Source organism: Watersipora subatra, chromosome 3 (assembly GCF_963576615.1).
Source record: "Watersipora subatra chromosome 3, tzWatSuba1.1, whole genome shotgun sequence".
Lineage (NCBI taxonomy): Eukaryota > Metazoa > Bryozoa > Gymnolaemata > Cheilostomatida > Watersiporidae > Watersipora > Watersipora subatra.
This window is the reverse complement of record NC_088710.1, coordinates 68560179-68585186: the sequence shown is the minus strand read 5'-3', so window position 1 is coordinate 68585186 and position 25008 is coordinate 68560179. Positions and strand designations below refer to the sequence as shown.

Below are 25008 nucleotides of genomic sequence, written 5' to 3'. Positions count from 1 at the left end.
CACATTATAAAAGAGGAGGATGTCTTGAGCATAAAATTAAAAAAAAATAATGGTCGCCAAAGGTAGATAGAAAGATCACTACAACTTGAAAGTTTTGTTTATTTACTGATTTAGCAAGCAATCATAACTGACAAAGCATTTTATGGCTTAAGTATCATTTAAATGAGAATTTTGAATTGCTTGCTCCCATATTTCATTTTGTAAAAGATGGAAATATCATTGGCTGGTTTTGGCTTGCAACTACTCATCTATTTTTTGAGACATTAATAATGCTTGTATTATTGTGATATAGTGTGGTTCTAAAAAAGGGTTTGGCACGAAGTTGCGTGACTGTCTGTCTGCTAAAGCGTCCGTTTAGTCTCGTCCATATGTAGCTTGAAGATCTGTATTAAGTAATAATGCAAATATTAGCATTGAAAAGCAAGTTGCTGTGAGTACAATCGGTGACTGTTTGAATCAGTATTTAGAGTTTGCTATACAATTCGTTTGGTGATATTGGCAACTTCAAGCTAAGCTATTATATCGTTGTGTATACTTCTATATTCCCCAAGAAGCTGAGAAATAGTAGCCCAAATTAATTATTTGTTATCACCAGCGAATATTTGTTTCATTATACATTATATTCAATTTTTGTGTGTAAGGATTTGTAGTGATTGTAATCAATGTAATCATTTTATATATGGATTGATGCATTCAGTGCAGTAATCAACCAAAATAGCTATTTTCATTGTTATGCAAATAGTAATAAGCTCGTTCGCAAGCAATCAATGTATAGATTTTGTATATCATCTGCATTGGATGTCTTTTATAAAGAGAATTTCTAGATGCTCAAATCAACTGCATCTTCAAACAAAGTAGTGTAAGATGACTTGATTATCTTCAGCCTTATAAGTTGTAACAATCAAGTTTTAGCTTCAATTTATGTACCATAAATCGCTCACTAATTTTAATAAACCTTATGTAGTTTATTACATAGCTGAAATTCAGCAGAGATCTTAGAATTTTTGAGAAATTATCCTGCCTTGAGAATACTATTTTATTGAATTATTATTATTAAACGTATTACAATAGACTATAAATGATTTAAAATTTTTTGTTAATACTGCTAGTAAAGTTACCAACTTAAGTTTCACAAGAGTAGGGCCTACATAGGAAAACTTCAGGATATCAAGAATGTCTTGTAACATGCAAATACTGTGTAAAAAGCTGTTCCATAACAAATGCATTAGTTTATTTCCATTATTAGTGTACACTATTAGGTAACAGTTAATACAAAATGTTTACATAAAATGCTGTAAAATAAGTAAAAATTGTCCTCTATGCATGTTAAAGCTGTGTCCTAATTGCTTTTTTAATTTGAAATCAAATCAGTTAAAAACTGATTTGGCTAACCTCTGATTAGCTGTGCTTGTCAGTTAGCGTCTAACAATCAAATCCCCACCTGATCTTCACTATTCAAATTATGAGCCATTAAATGTTTAGGAAATATTTGACCAATCATTGAGCCGGAGTATGTTTAAGAAGCAAAGCAGAAGTTTAAAATTGGCCAAGTCATCATTAGTTCTTTTTCATTACTCTATTGATCAATGATATTATAATAATCCATTAGTCATTATTATATGATGAATATAAATATTCTTAGATTACTTTTGCAATAATTATTTTATTATTTAGCTATTAGTTAATACTAACAAGATATCATTATTTTCTATAAAGCTGAAACTTCAACTAGTAGAAAACAAGGACAACATAGTGTGAAACCTAAAAACTGAATTTCCCTACTGTTACCTTCTTGGTATTTCACAATCGATTTCTTTCAGCCATGTGTCTACTGCCTAAACATATCATTGACAGAAAATGGTATCTATTATTACGCTGGTTTATCATAATAGTAGGTCTAAGCAGCTGGGCTAACTTTTGCTTCTATTTTAAAACCTTAACTTGTCTATATACACATGTACATAGGAACATGTTCCTCAATAGTTATATTTGCTTTACAAAGTCACATCATAAAGCACTTTACAGTATTTGCTATCCAAATCAAATCTCAAGTCACTCTTGTACCATCCGAATCAGATAAAAATTAACACAAATATATATATATATATTATATTTATATATATATAAACTATAAATTCCTAAGAATTATGAACTAGTATTACTAAAATTAGAGTGCTCAACAATATATTGGAGCAGCTCTATACTAATAAATTATTTAAAAGCAATACTTATCTTTTTTCTCAGCTACTGTCAGTTTCATGACTTGCTCATTCATCAGGCTGTGTTGAAAACAAAACCTTTTTTTTTCAACACAGCCTGATGAATGAGCAAGTCATGAAACTGACAGTAGCTGAGAAAAAAGATAAGCATTGCTTTTAAATAATTTATTAGTATATATATATATATACATATACACCGAATACAAGAAACGCCTTCGGCAGGTCTTACGGAGCCAGCTCAATGCCAAGAACCAAGTCATGGCAATAAATACCTACGCACTGCCAGTAATAAGATATCCAGCAGGCATAATAAAGTGGACTGAGGAAGCCATCAAAGAAACAGATATAGCAACTCGTAAACTGCTGACCATGCATGGAGCACTCCACCCAAAATCTGATACTACTAGATTGTATCTTGATAGGAAAGATGGCGGTAGGGGACTCAAAAGTGTACAGCAGACAGTGAAAGAGGAGGAGCAAAGCATCAAAGCATATGCAGCCTCCATGGCCATCTCAGATAAGTTGCTAGCTGAATTTCAATCGGCTGCTCTTACAACGGACCTATGCCCTGATGATGAGGAAATCGACTGGCACACGAAACCTCTTCATGGTGCTTACCACCAACAAATATCTAAGGTTGGCGATTTTCTCCAGACATATATGTGGCTGAACAAAGGAATCCTAACGGCCAATACAGAGTCGCTAATCATGGCAGCCCAGGAGCAAGTGCTCCCAACAAGGCAACTCCAAACGAAAATCTATCACACTAGAGACGATCCTAGATGCAGACTGTGCAAAGATGCACCTGAGACCATCCAACACATCATCAGTGGATGCAAGCAGCTAACAGGGAACGCATACACTGAGCGGCATAATCATGTCGCAGGTGTTGTGTATAGAAGTCTATGTGATGAGTATGGCCTTAATAAACCGCAACACTGGTGGGAAGCTCCTGGTAAGGTGAATGAAAATGACCGCGCTAAGATCCTCTGGGACTTCTACATCCAAACTGACAAGCATGTCCTAGCAAACCAACCAGATATAGTGGTGGTAGACAAGGAGAACAAGAGGGCTACTATAATAGATATAGCAGTACCCAATGACTACAATATAGCCAGCAAAGAAAAAGAAAAGGTAGAGAAATATCTCCCTCTTGGAGAAGAAATTGAAAAATGCTGGAATGTAAGAACAACTGTAATCTCAGTAGTCATTGGGGCACTGGGCGCAATAACACCGGCGCATAAAATGTGGCTTGCCCAAATACCAACAACAATCAACTCAGGTGAGTTGCAGAAAAGTGCGCTATTGGGAACAGCTAAGATCTTGAGGCGAGTGCTCAAACTCCCAGGTCTCTGGCAGGAGACCCGAGTTAGAGCAGAATTTACCACCCATACGGGGTATCCGGGGTGAGGAAACAATTTTATATATATATATATATATATAAAGATCTAACAGTTACAAACATCCTAACACAAGTCTGAGTATGGAACTTGCACAATTTGATGTTAAGTTTAACGGCTGCTAAGTTTTACTTATCTTCATGATGAACCAACTAGTCAGTTTCAAAAAATATCTAGTCATCAATATCAGTGCCCAGTAACTGTCCTTGAAAAGATATGGAAGCAGCAAATCAACTTAAAGTTGATTAGCGAATAAAACAGGTTGCACTAGTTTCTCACAAGCTAGTTTCTATGTAAGAAAATATGACATACAGTATGTTAGGTTGCAAGAATCAAGACAATTAGTTGTATTTTTATAGTATGTTTGAGAACAAACTATAAATGGTATTAAAAACTACTATTATCATAATTTTTCGTGTCCATAAAAGTGATTGTTTCTACTACTTAAATGTTTATAGTATTTGCTAGATATTGAGTATCCAGAATTGTGTACCTTTCTGATTAGCTTACTCATATATTAATGCTATCAATGCTATAAAAATCAACTGTTTTGACCGGGCATGCTTGTGCTGATCTTACATGTATGTAGCGCATGATATTGACGGCAGTTTATGTTAAGCTTTCACTGTGCGGTGCCTTTACTGGGAGCATTAACTCATAGTTTAATTAGGGAAGAAAAACTTAAATATCTTCATCAATAGGACAGGCCTGCGTTTCCTTTCTCCTGAATCTCACATTAGTTACACTGTAACTGGATGGTTTCAACTTATACAATTGGTAAATACAATGTTATGCGCTGAAAGTGGATGAGATGTTTAGTCTAGCTAACATCAAGTACCTTCAGGTAATAGTTACCTATATGCAATACAAGTACCTTCAGGTAATAGTTACCTATATGCAATACAAGTACCTTCAGGTAATAGTTACCTATATGCAATACAAGTACCTTCAGGTAATAGTTACCTATATGTAATACAACTCTTTCATTTTAAAACAAGGTTTTATAATTATCCGATTGAATAACATAAACTTATGAAATTTTAGACTATTTCATGAGCACTTAAATACTAAAATATTGTTCATTTTTTCTGTTAGCTCTAAACCTAGGACATAAGCAAGTCAATCATGGAATTTTTGCCAGAGCTCATATGTTGATGCTGGTGGTTCTACTAATGTTTTCTAGCTAAGGTATTAATAAACTAGTTGTCATATTTGTTGGCAATAGTAAAATGTGATGCAAAATATTTGGGTGATATCACACCATTGGAGAGAAACAGACATAATTATATTCACAGAAATTTCACGGTGTAGAAACATTAACAATGCACATAATAAAATCATTAAATTAAATATTGAATTATATTAATGGTTAACGAAATTTAAACGTGTTTGAAGTACTCTCTTTTAATGTTTATGAAAGACCCAATGAGATGGTTGACTCTCCCTACCATTGTCCAGTTATAAACAGTTAAAATGAGTAAGACTAAATATGTTGCTTTCTTTATACCAGACTGACATATATACAATATAGAATAGGTAATAAAGTAAAGAATATCATGTAGGGTATACAATGTTATTTTTGTTTATTAAGTACATATTGTACGCGTAGCAACTCAGTGAATCAAACAGTGTAACCATGTTGTTTTGGTACACTTCCATATGATAAGTATTGTCTCAGTACATTCCATTGGTGGTTTCTGTGTACTCAGTTTGAATCTAATAGCCCTCTTAACTATTTTCTGAAAATAATAGGAGTGACTAGTTTGACTTATACATGTGCACAGATAATATAGGGATATATATTGATTTCTATGTGTACACATATATAATACAGTATACATAGTTAGTTATCCTAAGTTTGTGTTTAAAAGTAACTCTGTGACTAAACATAAGTAAGAGAAAGTGAAGTTTAAAGCAACAAGAGAACTCTACACTATTAGTAGTAAGTGGAGTAATTGGCTAGGCTAAGACTTATCTGGAAAGTCAAATTTTTTTCACTACAAAACTGTTTTGTGCTGTCGCTAGTCAGGTCTCTTGGTTCAACATAATAAAATAAATATTTTTGCTTGTACGTGTACACACAATAATAAAACGGAAACATCTTTTTATAAGACTTTCGGAACTGCTTTGCTTCATTAGAAGTTTACTTGGTCTGTATTGGACATTTCCGTTATTGTAGTTAACATAATATTAAATTTCTGCAACAATAAAAGTTCATAGGATGTGACTACTCTCTTTTGTTTATTTATTATTGGTAAGGGGACACAATCTATGAATGGTAAGGTATTCAGCTACCAAAGTTTCATGTAGTTCCTTAATTCACTGATACACTAATCTCAAACGCATCTGTCCAAACTTTGATATCATCAGCTTTGCTTGAACTCGACGCTACCAATAACGCTAAACAAGATGAAGTGCTACAACTTGCATATTCTTACAATTTCTGCTAATTTATGCTAACTCTCATAGGGCAGTAACAGCATATGACAGGGCGGAGCTGGCAAGACAGTAACAGAATACTTCAAAGGACTAGAACAATAAAAGGATACCAGTGGCTGAAGCTGGAAGGACAGTGACAAGATACAGGTGGGTGGAACTGGCCAGGTAGAAAGAATGAGCTCCTCTGAGGACCCTCCTCTCATACGGATCGAGAGCGATGAGGAGGAAGGAAATGAGCCAGGGGCATGTTCAGAGCATTATCTGGTAAATGTTGAACCGATGAAAGACTTAGATGACGATTCCGGTGTAAGGAGAGATAAATCACAAAGTATAAATGGGATGCTGCCGGCTCAGCTTAGCTCATCTCGGCGTAGCAGCACCATCAAACAGATAAAGAAAGAAGTGAGGAAGCAGAGAGCATCAAGCAGCCTCGCCGGAACTCTCCGAACCAGAGACTCCTTCGCTTCTTCTGATGAAGCTGGAGCTAACAGCTCTGCTAGCAATAATGTATCGGAGACTGATTCGGATTGTGATGGGCAACCTCAGGACATTGCCGGACCAAGTGGTGTTTTACTCTCAACTGTATGTTGGTAATGCTATTCCTCTCATGACTCTGCCTTCTTGTGTAAAGCTAAGCATTTACTGGAGTTGTCTCCTGCCTCTCCTTCATTAGTTGATGCAACTGTTATAATCATTTTGTTTAAGGCGACTAACACGATAGCGGAGTCATTCGAAAGACTAAAAACCGAACGAACAGACTCTTTCATATCAGAAACAGATTCAGAACTCGAGTTTGTTCAAAGTGATGAATGGAAGTATAAAAGAAAACACATATTTGTTCTGAGTCAATCTGGGAAGCCCATATACAGCAGGTGATCTTTACTTTCGTCATTTGGTTTTAGTGTCCATGTCTGCGGCATCTGTCTTCAGGTAGTGTTCGTATAGGTATAGTTAGCTCTACTGCTATAGGTTTGCTAGTCGTGGGCATGTAGCTAGCCTTAGCCAGCTATGTTACTGCAGATGCTGCTAGTCATAGTGGTATAAATATACCTAGCTGCTTTGCTGTACAAATGGTTAGTCATTTCTTATATAGTTCTCAATCTGTCATATTGTAATGATGCCTTTTTACAGCTAACAGCAATATTGTACATATAGCTAGTCATATAACTAGTTATAAAGCGAGCCATATAGTTAGTCATATAGCTAGTCATATAGCTAGTCATTTAGCTATATATATATATATATATATATATATATATATATATATATATATATATATATATATATATATATATATAGCTAAATGACTAGCTATATGTATAGCTATGCATGGGTGTGTCCATAAATAATAATTTGACATTTAAAGTTATTTGATGCCAACTACACATGCACATTTACTCCCATTATAAAATTCTTTGAATTAATTGATGCAGTACTTTCTTGGCTTTCAGATAATATAAAATTTACTGCTTTAAAAGTAGTAGTTCCGGAACTATGAACTGCAACATGCGTAAATGATTGGACATCACAAATGTCCAATCATTTACGCATGTTACACTTCATAGCTCCGGAACTACTACCGTATTTTGAAAGCAGTATATATTATATTATCTGAAAGCCAAAAAAGTACTGCATCAATTTATTCAAAGAATTTTATGATGGGAGCAAATGTGCATGTGTAGTTGGCATCAAATAACTCTACATGTCAAATTATTATTTATGGACAGGCCCACGTATAGCTATACATAGAGAGTGGTATCGGTCTGAATCTCGGGTGTTTAACGTTACTTTTATAGATATGGCAATGAGGAGAAACTGGTGACATTATATGGAGTCATGCAAGCTCTTGTTTCCTTCCTCACTCACAGCCAACAGAAGGATACACTCAAAACTATAATTGCTGGTGACAGAAAGTTTGTCTTCCTCATCAAAGAGCATCTTATACTTGTGGCAGTGAGCAGGTTGGTTAACTCTGTTGTTTATTCGCTATCGCCTAATTATAGGATAGTCCTCTGAGTCGTCTGCTTGTTGGATTTTTTGTAGTTTATGCCTAGTATTAGTTTGTACAATAGTGAAGGTCTGCAACTGTGAATGCTGCATTTTGCAATCACTAGCTTTTGTGTTATTGTAAACTTAGAGTATGTCTTTTGCCTTGCGCATCAAGTGTCAGCTAGTCTTTCAACGAGTGAATTAAACAGGAAATAAATCGGTGAATATCTTGCTTGCAGTGGTGAGGAGTGCCCAAGACATCTTCTCCTTCAGCTCAACTACGTCTATAATCAAATATTAAGCGTTTTGACATTGACTTCTCTAAATAAGATTTACAGAGATCGGGTGAACTTTGACCTTAGGAGAATGTTAGCTGGTACTGAGAAATTTATAGACAATTTATTAACTGTGATGGACACGGATACGAGCTACATACTAGGTTCAGTGCAGTGTCTGCGTCTCCTCGGCTCGGTGCGAGACACTATCACTCAGACCCTTCAACAGTCCTGCAGCAAGGTCAAGGTCAGCTTATACAATTTCTTTCACTTTATGAAAACGGTCATGAGGCAGCTTAAAATACAATCTCAGGAAGTATCAACTACGTGTACTTGAAGGACATGAAAAGTAGAAAGGTTAATGCGGTCATGAAATTTGAGCAGCATCTGAGAATACGCAAGTGATGGAACAGCATGTGTATCATGAAATCTACAAATGTTTTTGCAAGTGTGTTCATCCTTACGAATAAATTGTTGTCATATTTTCAAATCTCCTTATTAATATCAAACATCTTCATATGACAACACTGGTTCTTTGAAGTGATATTAGCATGTCCTACGAACTTGTGTCGTGTGTTACTGGTGCCAAATCTGTGTTTGACGAACTGTTTTAGGACCTCGTGTTTGCTATTGTGATTAGTCACAATCAGCTGGTGGCACTAGTCAGAATGAAGAAATTCTGCCTCCATCCCCAGGATCTACACATACTACTTAACATGGTCCAGTCTTCCGACTCATTCAAGAATGCCGAGACCTGGCTTCCTGTCTGCTTGCCCAAGTTTGATAACAGGTTCGTCCATTCAAGGCTGAGCAATAACGCTCTCTTGTATTTGCTGGTAATATAATACTGTGTTATTTGTCTCATCAGTTATTCAATAGTAGTTGAAAACACTCCTGGTACAGTTCTGCCTTGGTAATCAAATGGCTCAAGTCTCCAACAAGTGAGAGGTTGAGCTATTTGAGATGCAATTTCAGGATAACCGATGATTTAGCTCCGTTTTTAACTCATGTTTTTTCCATATCTCCAGTATCCTTCGTTTTTTCGTGACGTAATTTTATCGTTGTCGGCCATCTTTATAGACAATTTTATCGTTAAAAATAGGGAGCTTTTGCAATAAATGTTTGAAAACAATGCTTTTGTTTGCAATTTTTTTTAGTGTTAAAACAACACCAAAAAATACTATTAAATAAAAGAAGGTTATGGCGGCTTTTTCGTGAACGAGCACATGTGCAAACTGCTTGATGACGTCAAAAAAAAACGATGGATTCAACTGTGGTATACTGAGGTATTTGTTATGGTGTACTCAATACTGATTGTATTTTTTAACTTGCATAGCATATCATTTTATTTTTATTTTTCGTTAAAATAAAACGCACAAGCTATTTGAAATTTTATGAAACGAGGCCTGGTATGAGCTGCTACAAATATGACAGTACATTCCTAGGGCTAGCCTTTTCTATTCAGATAGTATTTATGAAAAGTTCGATGTACTTTACATAAAACCCTCTCTTTTGAAAGTCTTTTTTCTAGTTTTAGGATGGACTAAAATTATTTGCATCCTTTGTAGTGGGTTAATAATGATTGAAATAAATTTTTGTAAATAAATTCAGAATTGGAACATACTTTTTAAACTGCCTGATGATAGCCTGTGGTTGTAAAATAAGGTCAGATTGTACATTATTATTGGATTATATGTGCAGTTGATACTAATATATGATTGTTGACAGTCATACAGGTACAGTTGATACTAATACATGATTGTTGATAGTCATACAGGTGCAGTTGATACTAATATATGATTGTTGATAGTCATACAGATACAGTTGATACTAATATATGATTGTTGATAGTCATACAGGTGCAGTTGATACTAATATATGATTGTTGACAGTCATACAGATACAGTTGATACTAATATATGATTGTTGATAGTCATACAGATACAGTTGATACTAATATATGATTGTTGATAGTCATACAGGTACAGTCGATACTAATATATGATTGTTGATAGTCATACAGGTACAGTTGATACTAATATATGATTGTTGATAGTCATACAGGTACAGTCGATACTAATATATGATTGGTGATAGTCATACAGGTACAGTTGATACTAATATATGATTGTTGATAGTCATACAGATACAGTTGATACTAATATATGATTGTTGACAGTCATACAGATACAGTTAATACTAATATATGATTGTTGATAGTCATACAGATACAGTTGATACTAATATATGATTGTTGGTAGTCATACAACTACAATCGATACTAATATATGATTGTTGATAGTCATACAGATACAGTTGATACTAATATATGATTGTTGACAGTCATACAGATACAGTTGATACTAATATATGATTGTTGATAGTCATACAGGTACAGTTGATACTAATATATGATTGTTGACAGTCATACAGGTGTAGTTGATACTAATACATGATCGAGTTGCACTCATTGACCATGTTCACATTTTGTTTGTATTTGCAGTGGTTTCCTCTACTCCTATGTATCATATCTAGATGAAAAATGCAACACATGTTTGCTTTTGCTAACGGTTGACAGTGAACAGTTTTCCATACTGTCTGAGTGTAAGGATAAGATTGTCGAGGTGAGTTAGGACAGCACTAACAGTTATATTAACAGTTATATTAACAGTTATATTAACAGTTATATTAACAGTTATATTAACAGTTATATTAACAGTTATATTAACAGTTATATTAACAGTTATATTAACAGTTATATTAACAGTTATATTAGCAGCTATATTAACAGTTATATTAACAGTTATATTAACAGTTAAATTAACAGTTAATTGGTTTAAGATGAACATACAAACCTGATTCATGATAGCCATTCATGATAATGTGATGGTGATGATGCCATGGCAGAGCTGACTCGGGTGTGACTGATGTTCTAGTGGGACATGCGCAGTGGGGGTGTGATGCTGTGCTGGGACATGCGCAGTGAGGTGTGATGTTGTGGTGGGTCTGGCGCTGTGGTGGGTGTGGCGCTGTGGTGGGTGTGATGCTGTGGTTAGTGTGGCGCTGTGTTGGGTTAGTGCTGTGGTGGGTGTGGCGCTGTGGTGGGTGTGGCACAGTGGGTTTGTGATGCTGTGGTGGGTGTGGTGCTGTGATTGGTGTGGCGAAGTGGGTGTGTGATGCTGTGGTGGGTGTGGCGCAGCGGGGTGTGATGCTGTGGTTGGGTGGGCGCTGTGGTGGGTGTGGTGCTGTGGTTTGGCGTTGTGCTCAGTTTGGCGTTGTGGTGAGTTTGGTGCTGTAAGTAGACTGGTGTTATAATGCGGCTGACACTTGTTGATCTAACACTGTGATGTGGCAGATTATGCAGCCAATTAATGTAAGGCTTAACATTTTCTGCTAAATGTTTCCTTAACGCAGAATAATCCTCCGTCTCAATGGAACGAACTGCTATATTTAATGGGGGTGTATCACAGCTGACCACCTTTAACATGTATATATTTTGTGTATCAAGTTGTCCGCATATAATGGTGATAATAATGGCATGTCTGATTTTAATTTATCCAGCGACTGAACAAGCACAGCTGTCTTCAAGCAATCGCTGAGTCCTTGGCAACCAATGGCTACAATACTCAACAGGTATTTCCTTAATGCAGTTCTGTTACTAACAACCTCAAATTCATGAACACAAAGTGAATGTCCTATGTATACTTTGTGTAATAAACATCCGTATTCCTAAGATTGACATGACCTCATACATAATGAAAATCATGCCAAGTATACCTAACATTAAGGTTCTTATAACGCTTGTCTTGACAGATTTTAGTTAAGTTTTGATGTTATTGTCTAAATAGATTTGAAAATATCAAGTTTGTACTAAAGGAAATCTCACATGAACTACAAAAATAACCAAGTGTTAAAAGCATATACACAGTAAAAACGCTTTCCATTGTCAAATATAAGTGGACTACACTGCCAACTGTAAGTACACTACATTGCCAACTATAAGTACACTACATTGCCAACTACAAGTGCACTACATGGTTGACTACAAGTGCACTACATTGCTGACTATAAGTGCAATACATTGTTGACTACGAGTACACTACATTGCCGACTACAAGTGCATTACATTGCCGACTATAAGTACACTACATTGCCAACTATAAGTACACTACATTGCCAACTACAAGTACACTACATTGCTGACTACGAGTACACTACATTGCTGACTATGAGTACACTACGTTACCGACTACAAGTGCACTACATTGCTGACTGTAAGTACACTACATTGCCTACTACAAGTGCACTACATGGTTGACTACAAGTGCACTACATTGCCGACTATAAGTGCAATACATTGTTGACTACGAGTACACTACATTGCCGACTACAAGTGCATTACATTGCCGACTATAAGTACACTACATTGCCAACTATAAGTACACTACATTGCCAACTACAAGTACACTACATTGCTGACTACGAGTACACTACATTGCTGACTATGAGTACACTACGTTACCGACTACAAGTGCACTACATTGCCGACTACAAGTGCACTACATGGTTGACTACAAGTGCACTACATTGCTGACTATAAGTGCAATACATTGTTGACTACGAGTACACTACATTGCCGACTACAAGTGCATTACATTGCCGACTATAAGTACACTACATTGCCAACTATAAGTACACTACATTGCCGACTATAAGTGCACTACATTGTTGACTACGAGTACACTACATTGCTGACTACAAGTGCACTAAATTGTTGACTACGAGTACACTACATTGCTGACTACAAGTGCACTAAATTGTTGACTATAAGTGCACTACGTTGTCGACTATAAGTGCACTACATGGTTGACTATGAGTACACTACATTGCCGACAACAAGTGCACTACATTGTTGACTACAAGTGCACTACAATGTTGACTATAAGTGCACTACGTTGTCGACTATAAGTACACTAAATTGCCAACTATAAGTAATCTGATAGTAGAGGATGCTGGAGCCAACATGGAATCTTTTAAACAGTAATGCTACTTGTCATCATCAGTGCGTTGCAGGCCATTCAAAATGTCTGTTAGCCAGGCTGTGACTACAAGTAGTGCCTACAGGTCGTTAGTAAGAATTGTGAGTTTCTATTGCATGTTTACAGAAGAAATGACTTTATCATCAGCATGTTTAGACATACCTCTCTATTACAATCACTATTTTCATGCGGCTGTCAGTGTTTGTTTAATATTCGCCATAAACAAGAAAAATTACTGCGAGCAACCTGGTGGAGGAATGATTTTGTGTAACAAATTATCTTCATATTTTAAGCGACCTAGGCAAAACTCAAAAATAAGGGTCCTAAGGGTTTTTGCTACCTTTCTTTGACAAGAATTTTATTTTGGTGTAGTCATAAGCTTCCATGGTTGTTTTACCATAGTATACTGTTATTACTATGGTTACCCTCTTCAAGCAGGCCTGTATTCCCTGGTTGCAAGTTGGGGCGGCAAATGTTAGGCGACTAGTTATGAACACCTGGGGGTTTGGATGGGATGGTGTAAGCCCCCAACAAGTTTTTCTCATGTAGGGCTTCAACCGGGCTTCTCATGTAGCTTTTAAAAAAATTATCGGAAAGTATAAAGATTTTTCTATTATTTGAGATTTGTTTGTTTTAGGCGATGTGACTGCCAGGACGTTTTCAGATTAAAATAGGCAAAACTTGACCGCAGTTAAAACACTAAAAAAGACATATTTTTCTTTTGAGCGTTTTAAAAAAAATCAATTCTACCGATTTTATTGTAAGTTCATCTGGAGGTTTCCACGCTTTCGATGGGCCATTGCCAAGCGGATGTTTGGTAAAACTTGACCTTTTGCAAACCTTTATAAAATGTGTTAACAAGAATATTTTACCGATGATAATAATAATGACGCCTAGGAACTACTAAAAGTTGATGTTTATCTCTATGGCTTGGAATAAAGTGATATTCTACAGCCATCAAAACTGTTCCCGTAGCCGTTGGGCGAATAACTGTTCGAGTTAATGATTTTGAGGTCAGTTATCTAAAGCAATTTATCATTGCGTGCGAACGAACCAAACAAATCCGTTTGAGTTAACCATGTGTTCAAGATGAAATTTTACATTTTATTCGAGGGCAAGTTATCCGAGTTTGACTGTACTTAGCCGCCGAAAATTCCTGAAAAGTTGGGGCGGTTCAGCCAGCCAGCCCAGGGAATACGGGCCTGTCTTCAAGTCATTCATGTGTATGTTGCAAGCATGTCAGAACAATGCAAATACTGCCATCTCTGGAAAATGATCAACTTTTTCGGATATGTAGGTTGGACTTCCCGAGTTGTGGCACTTTGTCTACAAGTCGAGAAGCACAGCCCAGTTTACTAGTCCTGAGATATCGATTCCATATGTGACACCGGAGCAGAGGGATAGACTGCACAGTCTCTACCTTAACGTACACGGGAGGATGCACAGCACAGCCCGTCCTCTCCGCATTCTATACGAGACAACAGAATATGAGGCTATCCTTGGTTGGGTGCGTAGTTGTGTATATTTTTGTATCGCTGCCAATAGATCTGACTGCTTACACCTGGGAAACATGAGGTTTAGTTCATGACTTCTAATCATAACCATTCGCTTCATCTTCTGTAGGTAACGAAGGCTTTTGAGCTCTACAGTGTCTTTAGTCCACTCATCACCAAGCAGGCCGCCATAAGCAGTGTGAACAAGCTGCTCAGCTGGCTCAAGAAAGAAGATTCTCGTCTGTTCATAAATAGCCAAACCACATTTTGACATTTCTTTAATTCCTTTATGAATAATTTATTCTGCAACTGGCGCTCCTGACACTCAGCAGCAGGTGTCAGCAGCAGCCAACAATGTTACTAGTGTCTGCAGCTAGAAGTGAAGATGGTCAGAAGCACTTTCTACCTTTCATCGTGATATTTTCATCATAATCATTCACTCAGTAGAATGCATTTGGAACAGTTTGAATACCACCTTCACGCAGTGCAGGCTTAAATATTAGGAAAGTTATGTTAACTGTGAATGTAATCAGTCATGTTAACATATCAAATTTATGTTTAACTTTTAGACATGCACAGTATGTCAGGGTTACGAAAAGCCATAGTTTTTTATGTTTATAAATATAAACACCACCTTTCTGGTGAAATTTAACTAGCAAGATGAAATTGCCTCTGCATTGTATATATTTTGAGATGATGGATAGCTTAGTCATCTATTTCCAGTGCTAAAGCTGTCTACTAAAACTACAAGATATTAATGGTAAGATGATGTACATGTAGGTAATGAATGTTGCTCAGCTTTATCTTGCTGGTAGTAAAATACACAAGCCATGCACCACAGAAGCAGCCAGCTTACTGCCCTGAGCTGGTATGAAATATCTGTATTCCGCAGTCCTGTTGACATCCTACGGTTAGTTTAGGGTGGATCTAGAAGGTATGGTTGTATGACATGAGAGTTACCTCATTATTATCCTTCTTAATGGCAGGCTAATGTTTGATGTTCTGATAGCGAATGGTGAGCATTGGGATAGTCATAATAGAATGGAGCTCAAAAAGAAAAACTGCATTTGTAGCCTTTTGCAGCAGTAAATGCATTACAAAATTGTACATAGCGATTGTACTGGAAGCTGTGCTAATTGAGAGATCATAAGAAATCATCCTTCAGTTTTCGTCAGAAGACAAAAAGTTGTCCGGTCAGATCCCGATTACGATTCATGATGACCGATGCCACAGTCTTGCCTATGGTATTCACTACTGGTGCCTAAAAAAGATGCAATTACTAGAGGAAGAATGACTCCTAATTGAATGCATGCAAAGGCTGTCATTCCACAATGAACATGTCTGCAGTAGGAAATCGGCGTAGTGCACGATTGCAATCGCAATTGATGAAACAGTAGTGGTGGAATTGCTGACAGATACCTGATCGCAATATTGGCTGACACTAACGGTGGCAGACTATCACCTGATCATGCCATGAAGTTTGCAAACTGAAGAGTGGCTAGTTACTATAGATGTAAGACAAACCTTGTTGGTAGAGCAGATGCCAAACACCACGATACTCTTCTCTAGCAAGTGTTTAGCTATGACCTGCAGATGCTGCCTCAACTCTCCGATAGTCTTCTCAGAGTCGCAGCCAGCAACTATCACTATTATGGTGCAGTTTATCATGCAGTAACGGGCGTAATACTCCTGCACATCTTTTACATTCATGGTGAGGGAGCTCGCGCTAAACTTGTCGTAGCAAAGAATAACATTTCTTATAGTTGGCTTGGGAATAGCACTGACGGTGTCACATACGCATGAGTCCTACAACAGTGTACCACTTGAAACCTAGTTGTGACACTCCCAAGTTGCTATGCACTAAAACCAGACACTCCGTGTAACAGCACTGCATCTCCGCGTGACTACTTTTACTCAACAGTTATATTTGTGAATTCACAGAGAAACCAGACATACATTGTATATCTTCATAGTCGTAAACTTACCGTAGATCGTGTAACAGCGTGAAGTAAGTTTCTCCAGGCAAGGGTCTCCGGTCCCACAAAGACCATGTGGCTGTTATTCTCTACACAGGAACAAACAGGAGACATAGCGTAAAAGCTAGCGTTATGGCAGGCCCTCCAGGGCTTCAATATCTCAACAATGTAATATACTAGTCCACATTCAGCGCTTTCACTAAAGTGAAGGGTAAAGAGATCGATGGCACATTTCATTGTCATTGATGCAGGCAAAACAGCATTGATCTATTATAATGATGAGATTACACAAGCGCGCAAGATCTGAATATCTACACTTCAGTCAATGCTCACAATACAGCTATACATTAATGTTATTTGATTAAAGCATAACTTGAATAAAGGTTATAGATTATAAAAGATAGGAGTATTGAGTTGACAAGGAAGGCGTTAGACCAAAGGATGTCAATCAAGAGACACCAGTTAGCTAGACAACTGCTCCTAACTAACACTCTCTTAGTTAGACTATAGATACACATGTATTTAATTATACTTTCATGGTCAGACAATAGATACACATGTATTTGATTATACTTTCATGGTTGGACTACAGATACACATGTATTTGATTATACTTTCATGGTTAGACTACAGATACACATGTATTTGATTATACTTTCATGGTTAGACAATAGATACGCATGTATTTAATTATACTTTCATGGTTAGACTATAGATACGCATGTATTTGATTATACTTTCATGGTTAGACTATAGATATACATGTATTTGATTATACTTTCATGGTTAGACTAGATACACATGTATTTGATTATACTTTCATGGTTAGACAATAGATACACATGTATTTAATTATACTTTCATGGTTCAACTATAGATACACATGTATTTGATTATACTTTCATGGTTAGACTATAGATACACATGTATTTGATTATACTTTCATGGCTAGACTATAGATACACGTGTATTTGATTATACTTTCATGGTTAGACTAAAGATACACATGTACTTGATTATACTTTCATGGTTAGACTATAGATACACATGTATTTGATTATACTTTCATGGTTAGACAATAGATACGCATGTATTTGATTATACTTTCATGGTTAGACTATAGATACACATTTATTTGATTATACTTTCATGGTTAGACTATAGATACACATGTATTTGATTATACTTTCATGGTTAGACTATAGCTACACGTGTATTTGATTATACTTTCATGGTTACACTATAGATGCACATGTATTCGATTACACTTTCATGGTTAGACTATAATAGATGCACATGTATTTGAATACTATTCCACGAACAACAATTTCATAAAACATTATTTTCGTTTAAACTACCCTGAGCTTGGAGCAGATGTTTCAAAGTTAGCTTTAAAGAATGTTTCAGCAATCATCTACTACTAGCTATCGCCCGCTGCTAGCTATCGTCGGCTACTAACTATCGTTCACAACTAAACACTATTAGCCTAATACTAACCAGTTAGTATTAGGCTAGCTGTCTACTACTAGCCAGTGTTCACTACTACATTTTCACAACTATTAGTCCAAATCTAATCGTACACCAGACTCACTACTGGGTAATTATTAATATTTTTACCAACATCGTTGCAGCGATAATCATTCGCTACATCAAGCAAAACAAACTTTATATAAACGTTAGTCTAAGGTTGTACTGCTTGCATGCATAAGTGCAGTACAACGGCAGCAGGTTATAAGTGCACTCAGGCAGGTACAAGGCTACCACATGTTAGAGACACGTATGGGTACATGGAAATGAGAATAGAAAGAAAGAATATGACTCACACATCTCTAGCAACAAAAGCTGGTGCTGTACAACATATATGACTATCTATGAGAGATGGCAGGTGCTTGTTGAGTTACCCTTGACAGTGCCAATAGCTGCATAGATATCCTTCCGATATGTCACCTTCCACAGGTGCTCTGGCCCATCTAAAAGCTTAACCCTGGCAGTCAGGCAATGCTTCTTAATGAGCAGCAGACATTCTGTGCCGTGCTGAATGTCTTGCTTGCTCGCCTTTGCAAAAGACATATTAGTCCCTAGATACCAACTGACACCTCTATGAAAGCATGGCTAACAAATCCAGATTTACGTTCAACAACATTTAAATCTGGTGTAACTTTGTATTCATGTGGGAAAAAATTTGCTGCAGTACATACTCTGAGTCAACTCCATTTAATATATACTCAGGTGCAGCAATTGATGAGGTGTTGGGCTTGCAACGTATATGATTTTCCTACTGGCAATATGGAATTACATTATGTCAAGAATGGCTTTATGATAGATAATAAGTTATCTTAAATAATCATTCAAAATGAATGGATGACAGATGGCCCACATCTCAAACCTGATAGTCTAGCAGAACTGATATCGCATTAAATTTTACTATTACAACAGACTAAAGGTGTGTTTACACCAGGATGATGTATTGGGGTTGCTTCTACGCCGACTAAATCTGTTTGGTGTAACTCGAAAGACGATTGCAAAAACAGCTTTGTCTCACTCACTGACACGAAATCGGTAAAATGCTGCAAACTATGTTTGTATATTTTTGATGGCTTTCATTGACGGTATACAACATGGAATTCACCAACCGTATTTCGCAATGTGTCCAAAAATGCAAACAAATGTAATGGATATCATTGTTGTATTTTATTGGCTAAAAAGGAAGAGCCATTTTGTATAGTCTGAGTTGGTTTGGTGTAAAGTCTTTGTAAAAATGTATTTCAAATCATAAGCATACTAGAAGCCTTGCCAACTCTCTCAGCGGAAACACAACTCCAACAAATCAACCTAGAGGAAACGCATCTTATGTATCGAAAGGCACGTGGTATAATTTTCAATATAGCAGAAGCTTGGTTCATGGGCTAAGCTCACCAATTCGTATGCCTCCTTAAGGTGCTCATATTTGAAAGCCTGTGGCATCTCACTCGCATAGCAATGTGATCTATCCAAAACATCCTGCAGCAGGCCCTCTCTGTCTTTCGTGACCACCGTGGAAACCAGTGGCCGAATAAATCCAGCAGCCTTGGAAAAATAAAAGGGCTTTCAATAATAACAGTTCACAGTTGGTCAGGACACCAACTTTAAAAGTCACTACATGGGTTCTACATGACTGCCCAGTTGACTGATCTAGTCACTTACATATTGTGGTGCATAAACCTTTAGCTAAATACTCGCAAAATCACTACAATTAAACTAGAGCTGTCCCAGAAATCCATCCAATTTTCCGATCTACACTAAACACAAATCACTAATCTAAACCTTTTTTCATGGTTGTTTTTGTTGTTTCTTACAGAAAATATACATAAAACATATACATATCTACATGTATTTATTTAAAAAAATATAAAATTTTATTTCATTCCGTAATCTTAGTAGATAGTACAAGTATTACACTGCATTCTTAGCCCATAACTGGTCGTAATAATTTTTATTATTGTAAATGGAAATTGCAACACGTATTATCCATATCCTGACTAAAACAAAAAATTATTCACTGAATTTATCGGCTACACGCTCGGGCAGGATTCAATTTATATTATTTACCTGAGCGATAAAAACATACAGTTCATTATATTTATTAGTGTAGTAGGTTGAGGTACTGTTACTATGATCAATAGTGTATTTGTAGAAAGTATCTCAAGTTTCAGGTTTATATAGACAAGATCAGTCAATACCGACCTAGATACTCGACCTACATACATGAGTCAATACCATGCCAAAATGTGGCACTCGCACTAATAGCATGTGTCCACTATATCGACATGAGCCATTAAAAGACTTCACGCTTACGAACATCATCTGAGTTAACCAAGTAGCCATTATAAAGAATCAAATATGCACCCCATTTTTGAATGCTTCAGTTGCAACAGTGTTAAGGTCACTGTCCTCCACAAACATCCTGCAGCCATCATGAACTATGACAATGTCGGGAGGGATCTCATCTGCAAAATATAAAAATAGTTGACATTCACCTGGAACTCAGCAGGGTCCACACTCGTAAGCAAACATTAGTAACGTTGATTATAATTGATTAAATTGGTCCATGAATATTGGGCATTGTTCTTTTTTTACAGTAAAACAACTTCATTTTAGTAGCCGCAAGTAAGAACTATATACATCTACTGTATATGATAACAATATAGATCTCCCTGCCTTCAAAGTTTAAATCTTGAAAATGATTCTTATCATTGTTGGGAGTATGAGGGAGTATTGTTGGAAGTATGAGAGAGTATTGTTGGGAGTATGAGGGAGTATTGTTGAGAGTATGAGAGAGTATTTTTGGGAGTATGAGGGAGTATTGTTGGGAGTATGAGGGAATATTGTTGAGAGTATTGTTGGGAGTATAAGAGAGTATTGTTGGGAGTATGAGGGAGTATTGTTGGGAGTATTATTGGGAGTATGAGGGAGTACTGTTGGGAGTATGAGGGAGTATTGTTGGGAGTATGAGGGAGTATTGTTGAGAGTATTGTTGGGAGTATGAGGGAGTATTGTTGGGGGTATGAGGGAGTATTGTTGGGAGTATGAGGGAGTATTGTTGGGAGTATGAGGGAGTATTGTTGGGAGTATTGTTGGGAGTATGAGGGAGTATTGTTGGGAGTATGAGGGAGTATTGTTGAGAGTATGAGGGTTATGATTTTTAACACCATTAAATATGAACTTACACAAAGGTTTAAAAGATTTTATCAAAAAGTATCTGTATTTTTCTATTATTTGCTATTGTTTTTGATGTTTGAGGAGATCTGATTGTCAGGATGTTTTTAGATTGAAATCAATAAAACTTGATCGCAATTGAAATGCTCAGAAAAAAATAGGCACGAAATGACATCACCAGTTGTTACTGTTATGATAGTTGATATCGGCTATTGCGTTCAAATTGAAGCCTTACCGAGTCTCTGTTCTGTCGGTCTCTTTGCAATCGTAGATAATCGTAGATGTCATAATCGCACTTTCGATAAATCTGATCGCTTTAATTATGATCACGTTTTATCAATTTTAATATTAAAACATCCTTGCAATCAGATCATCTCAAACATGAAAAACAATCACAAATGATAGAAAAATACTGATACTTTCTGATAAAATCTACCAAAATTTTGTGTGTAAGTTAATCTTTAAGAAAGGATAGTTTTGCACAGGCAATCACTTTTAATTTTATGATAGAAATCATGGCGTAGTGGGGCTTTAACTTAAATTTTCCATAGATACCACTTACGCAGTCACAGAAAACACCTGCTCAGTCACAGACGCCAACAACTCAGTCACAGACGTCTACAACTCAGTCACAGATAGCACCAACTCAGTCACAGATAGCACCAACTCAGTCACAGATACCACCTACTTAGTTGCAGATACCACCAACTCAGTTACAGATACCACCTAATCAGTTGCAGATGCCACCTAGTCAGTCACAGATTCCACCTACTCAGTCACATATACCAACTTATCAATCACATATACGACCTCCTCAGTCACAGATACCCCTACTCAGTCATAGATACCACCTAGTCAGTTATAGATACCACCTACCCAGTCACAGATACCATCTATTCAGTCACAGATACCGCCTACTCAGTCACAGATACCACCTAATTAGTCATAGATACCACCTAGTCAATTATATATAACATCTACTCAGTCACAGATACCACCTACTTAGTCATGAATACCACCTAATCAGTTATAAATACTACCTACTCAGTCACAGATACAACCAACTCAATCAGAGATTCCACCTACTCAAAACAATGAAGGACCAGTGCGCCACCATTCCTATACAAAGCAAGGATCAAGAAAAATTCCAATATTATATTGTGATTAAAATTAACAAAAAAATACCATGGACTAAAAGAATAAACATAGAAAAAGAATAGCGACCAGGAGGCCAGGAATCAGCTAGCAGGTAGTGACTAGCTTACACTGTACCAATGAACAGAGCAATTAAAAACTGAGCATTTAGCTTTGACTGGGAGAAGCTGGTTTGGAACGCAAGTTTGCCAGAGTAGTGATTCAATCTAGTAATTCAAACTTTATTGATTTCATTGTCAGACCACTCTCATGTTGTTTAACTACTTGGTATCTGGTGGTAGTAATAATACACAAAGTTTATGTCAAAATAGTATGCTAGCCATGAACACACAACCAAATAAGTTCTCTTTTATTTTAATTAAAGGATTATGCGATTTCATTCGTGACAGAAGACACACAGCAAACTTAAAATATAACTTTAGTAGGTAATCTTTAATTCTACAAAACAAAGGCAGATCAGGAGTTTGCGCTTGTCAAAAAGCCAGCTCGGGATATCTGATGACATGCAGCACAACAAGATCATCAGAGTATCTATGCTCAGGAAGGTCTATTGAAATTGTTGATCAACTGAGTCAGGGATCGAAAGTGTTAAATTATCCGCTAGGGAAATACTGATATGACGGATCGCATAGATATTCATTATTATCATTCATGACCATGTTCCATTGTCGAAGATCACCCGCTTTGTATAAAAACCTTTCAGAGTGGTGGCTAGTAAGAGTTTTTTTAATGATATGGCATTCAGAGTTTACATACAGGCCTGTATATATAAGCTAAACACTTTGGGACAATGGTCAACTAAAGCCCATTGGACAATGGTCAACTAAACATAGTGAGCTGTCATGCTGTTCCTTGAACTAAGCATGGAGTTTGCTGAATGAGCAACTGCATCTACTGATCACTAATAGTAGAAGAAATCAAATACTATAATAAGAGCAGTGTCCATCCACAGTTACACTAAAAGCGTTGAAAAAAAAATTGCCTCACACACGAATTGAACTTGGATACTTCAATTTACAAGCTGGCGCACTAACTACTCAGCCACCTCACCACTTCATGAACTAATTATGTACATACTGATTACTCATTAGATCGCTGCTTAGGACTGCCAAGCTTACTAGTTAGGAATAGATCCTGCAAATTACATCAATAACCTTTTCATTGCTATCGCTATTTTCAAAACACAAATTCTTGTAATGTTTCAACTTAATCCAGAAAATAGCACCCACATTAGAGTTTTTACAAAATTGGAAAAATTATCATGAAAAGTTGACAGCTGTACTATATAGCTAATCGAACTGAAAGTTTTACTGCACAGCAAAAAACTATAAGTTTTACTACGCAGCAGAAAAAGGTGATAGCAATATCGCACAGTGTGCAAAGATGACAGCTATACAGATGACAATAGCTATCTCTGTTGGACAGTGTCCAATCACTTCATGCATGTAAGAATAGGAAAAAGGTCAAAAACAGAAAGCACATCATAGAAAACTACAAACAAGTAAAAAGTACACTTTTGAATTCTAAGAGCGTTAGCAAAATTCAATATCATAAACACTAAACCAAATTTCAGCAACTGATACTGGTTATTTTGTAAAAGGATAGTACAGTATTATGATCCTCTGTAATAACCTGCAATTGCTGTAATAATTGCATTGAGTTAGCCTAGCTTATTCAAGACTGATATTAAATCACCACAGTCCATCGATACGTTCAAGGTGAATGTTTGAGCTCTGGAGGAAGGAATGTAAGAGTATAAAGAAATTATTCCTAATATGGGACTTGAATAATAATGTAGCAAACGAAGAAAAGACTGATAATCTTACTGTGGCCAGAGTTCATGTACTTAATGCCGTTAAATATAGAACCATGCCGCGTCGCCTCTCCTGGTACCAATACAACCTTGTCTGTGTGTCCGTGCTTTTTTAGTATCTTTCTCATGTTTTCAAATTCCTCCACTGACACAACAACAATCACTTTTTCCATCCACATCATACTACATGATAGACACAAAAATAGGCATTTATATGACATGATGCAATAATAGTATCTAGATTCTAGAACAACTCATTACACTGTTTTAAAACGCGTTAATCATAACGATGTACATTTTATTCAAAGAGATTTTCTTACTTTTCAAAGCATGAAATCGTATAGGAGATTATTGGCTTATCTTCAATCAATTGAAACTGCTTCGGTGGATACATGTTTAATCTTTCACCAGAGCCTGCAGCTGGTAAAATAGCGTAAACTCTAAACATGTTGTCAAATAAGGCTGAATGTACTGATTTTTATTAAGGTCTGATCATTCAACCTTGAACGTATTGT

At 36.5% G+C, this 25008-nt stretch overlaps 2 protein-coding genes across 2 annotated transcripts; one reads left to right on the top strand and one right to left on the bottom strand.

Annotated features, from left to right (window-relative positions):
- Nucleotides 1-15496, top strand: LOC137390042 (protein SAND-like). Its single transcript, XM_068076276.1, has 10 exons — nucleotides 1-62; nucleotides 6089-6640; nucleotides 6764-6930; nucleotides 7855-8019; nucleotides 8287-8569; nucleotides 8937-9112; nucleotides 10826-10946; nucleotides 11884-11955; nucleotides 14659-14868; nucleotides 14985-15496. Exons 2-10 carry the CDS (start codon nucleotides 6233-6235, stop codon nucleotides 15123-15125), a joined length of 1743 nt encoding a protein of 580 aa, XP_067932377.1. The 5' UTR covers nucleotides 1-62; nucleotides 6089-6232; the 3' UTR covers nucleotides 15126-15496.
- A 204-nt stretch (nucleotides 15497-15700) lies between these two features.
- On the bottom strand, nucleotides 15701-24936 carry LOC137391455 (D-ribitol-5-phosphate cytidylyltransferase-like). Its single transcript, XM_068077937.1, has 8 exons — nucleotides 24814-24936; nucleotides 24507-24676; nucleotides 20716-20816; nucleotides 19747-19896; nucleotides 18732-18885; nucleotides 16840-16919; nucleotides 16379-16660; nucleotides 15701-16115 (listed from the first exon to the last, which is right to left on the bottom strand). The coding sequence occupies exons 1-8, from the start codon at nucleotides 24885-24887 to the stop codon at nucleotides 16026-16028; spliced, it is 1101 nt and encodes a 366-aa protein (XP_067934038.1). The 5' UTR covers nucleotides 24888-24936; the 3' UTR covers nucleotides 15701-16025.
- Nucleotides 24937-25008: the final 72 nt, after the last annotated feature.

Excerpts from the sequence above, each read along its gene's own strand:
- LOC137390042 (XM_068076276.1), top strand. The coding sequence starts at position 6,233 with ATGAGCTCCTCTGAGGACCCTCCTCTCATACGGATCGAGAGCGATGAG. Across the intron at positions 6,641-6,763 it reads GTGGTGTTTTACTCTCAACT|GCGACTAACACGATAGCGGA; the intron begins GTATGTTGGTAA and ends ATTTTGTTTAAG. Across the intron at positions 6,931-7,854 it reads GGGAAGCCCATATACAGCAG|ATATGGCAATGAGGAGAAAC; the intron begins GTGATCTTTACT and ends TTACTTTTATAG.
- LOC137391455 (XM_068077937.1), bottom strand. The coding sequence starts at position 24,887 with ATGTATCCACCGAAGCAGTTTCAATTGATTGAAGATAAGCCAATAATC. Across the intron at positions 16,920-18,731 it reads AGCTATTGGCACTGTCAAGG|AGAATAACAGCCACATGGTC; the intron begins GTAACTCAACAA and ends GTTCCTGTGTAG. Across the intron at positions 16,116-16,378 it reads GCATCTGCTCTACCAACAAG|GCACCAGTAGTGAATACCAT; the intron begins GTTTGTCTTACA and ends CATCTTTTTTAG.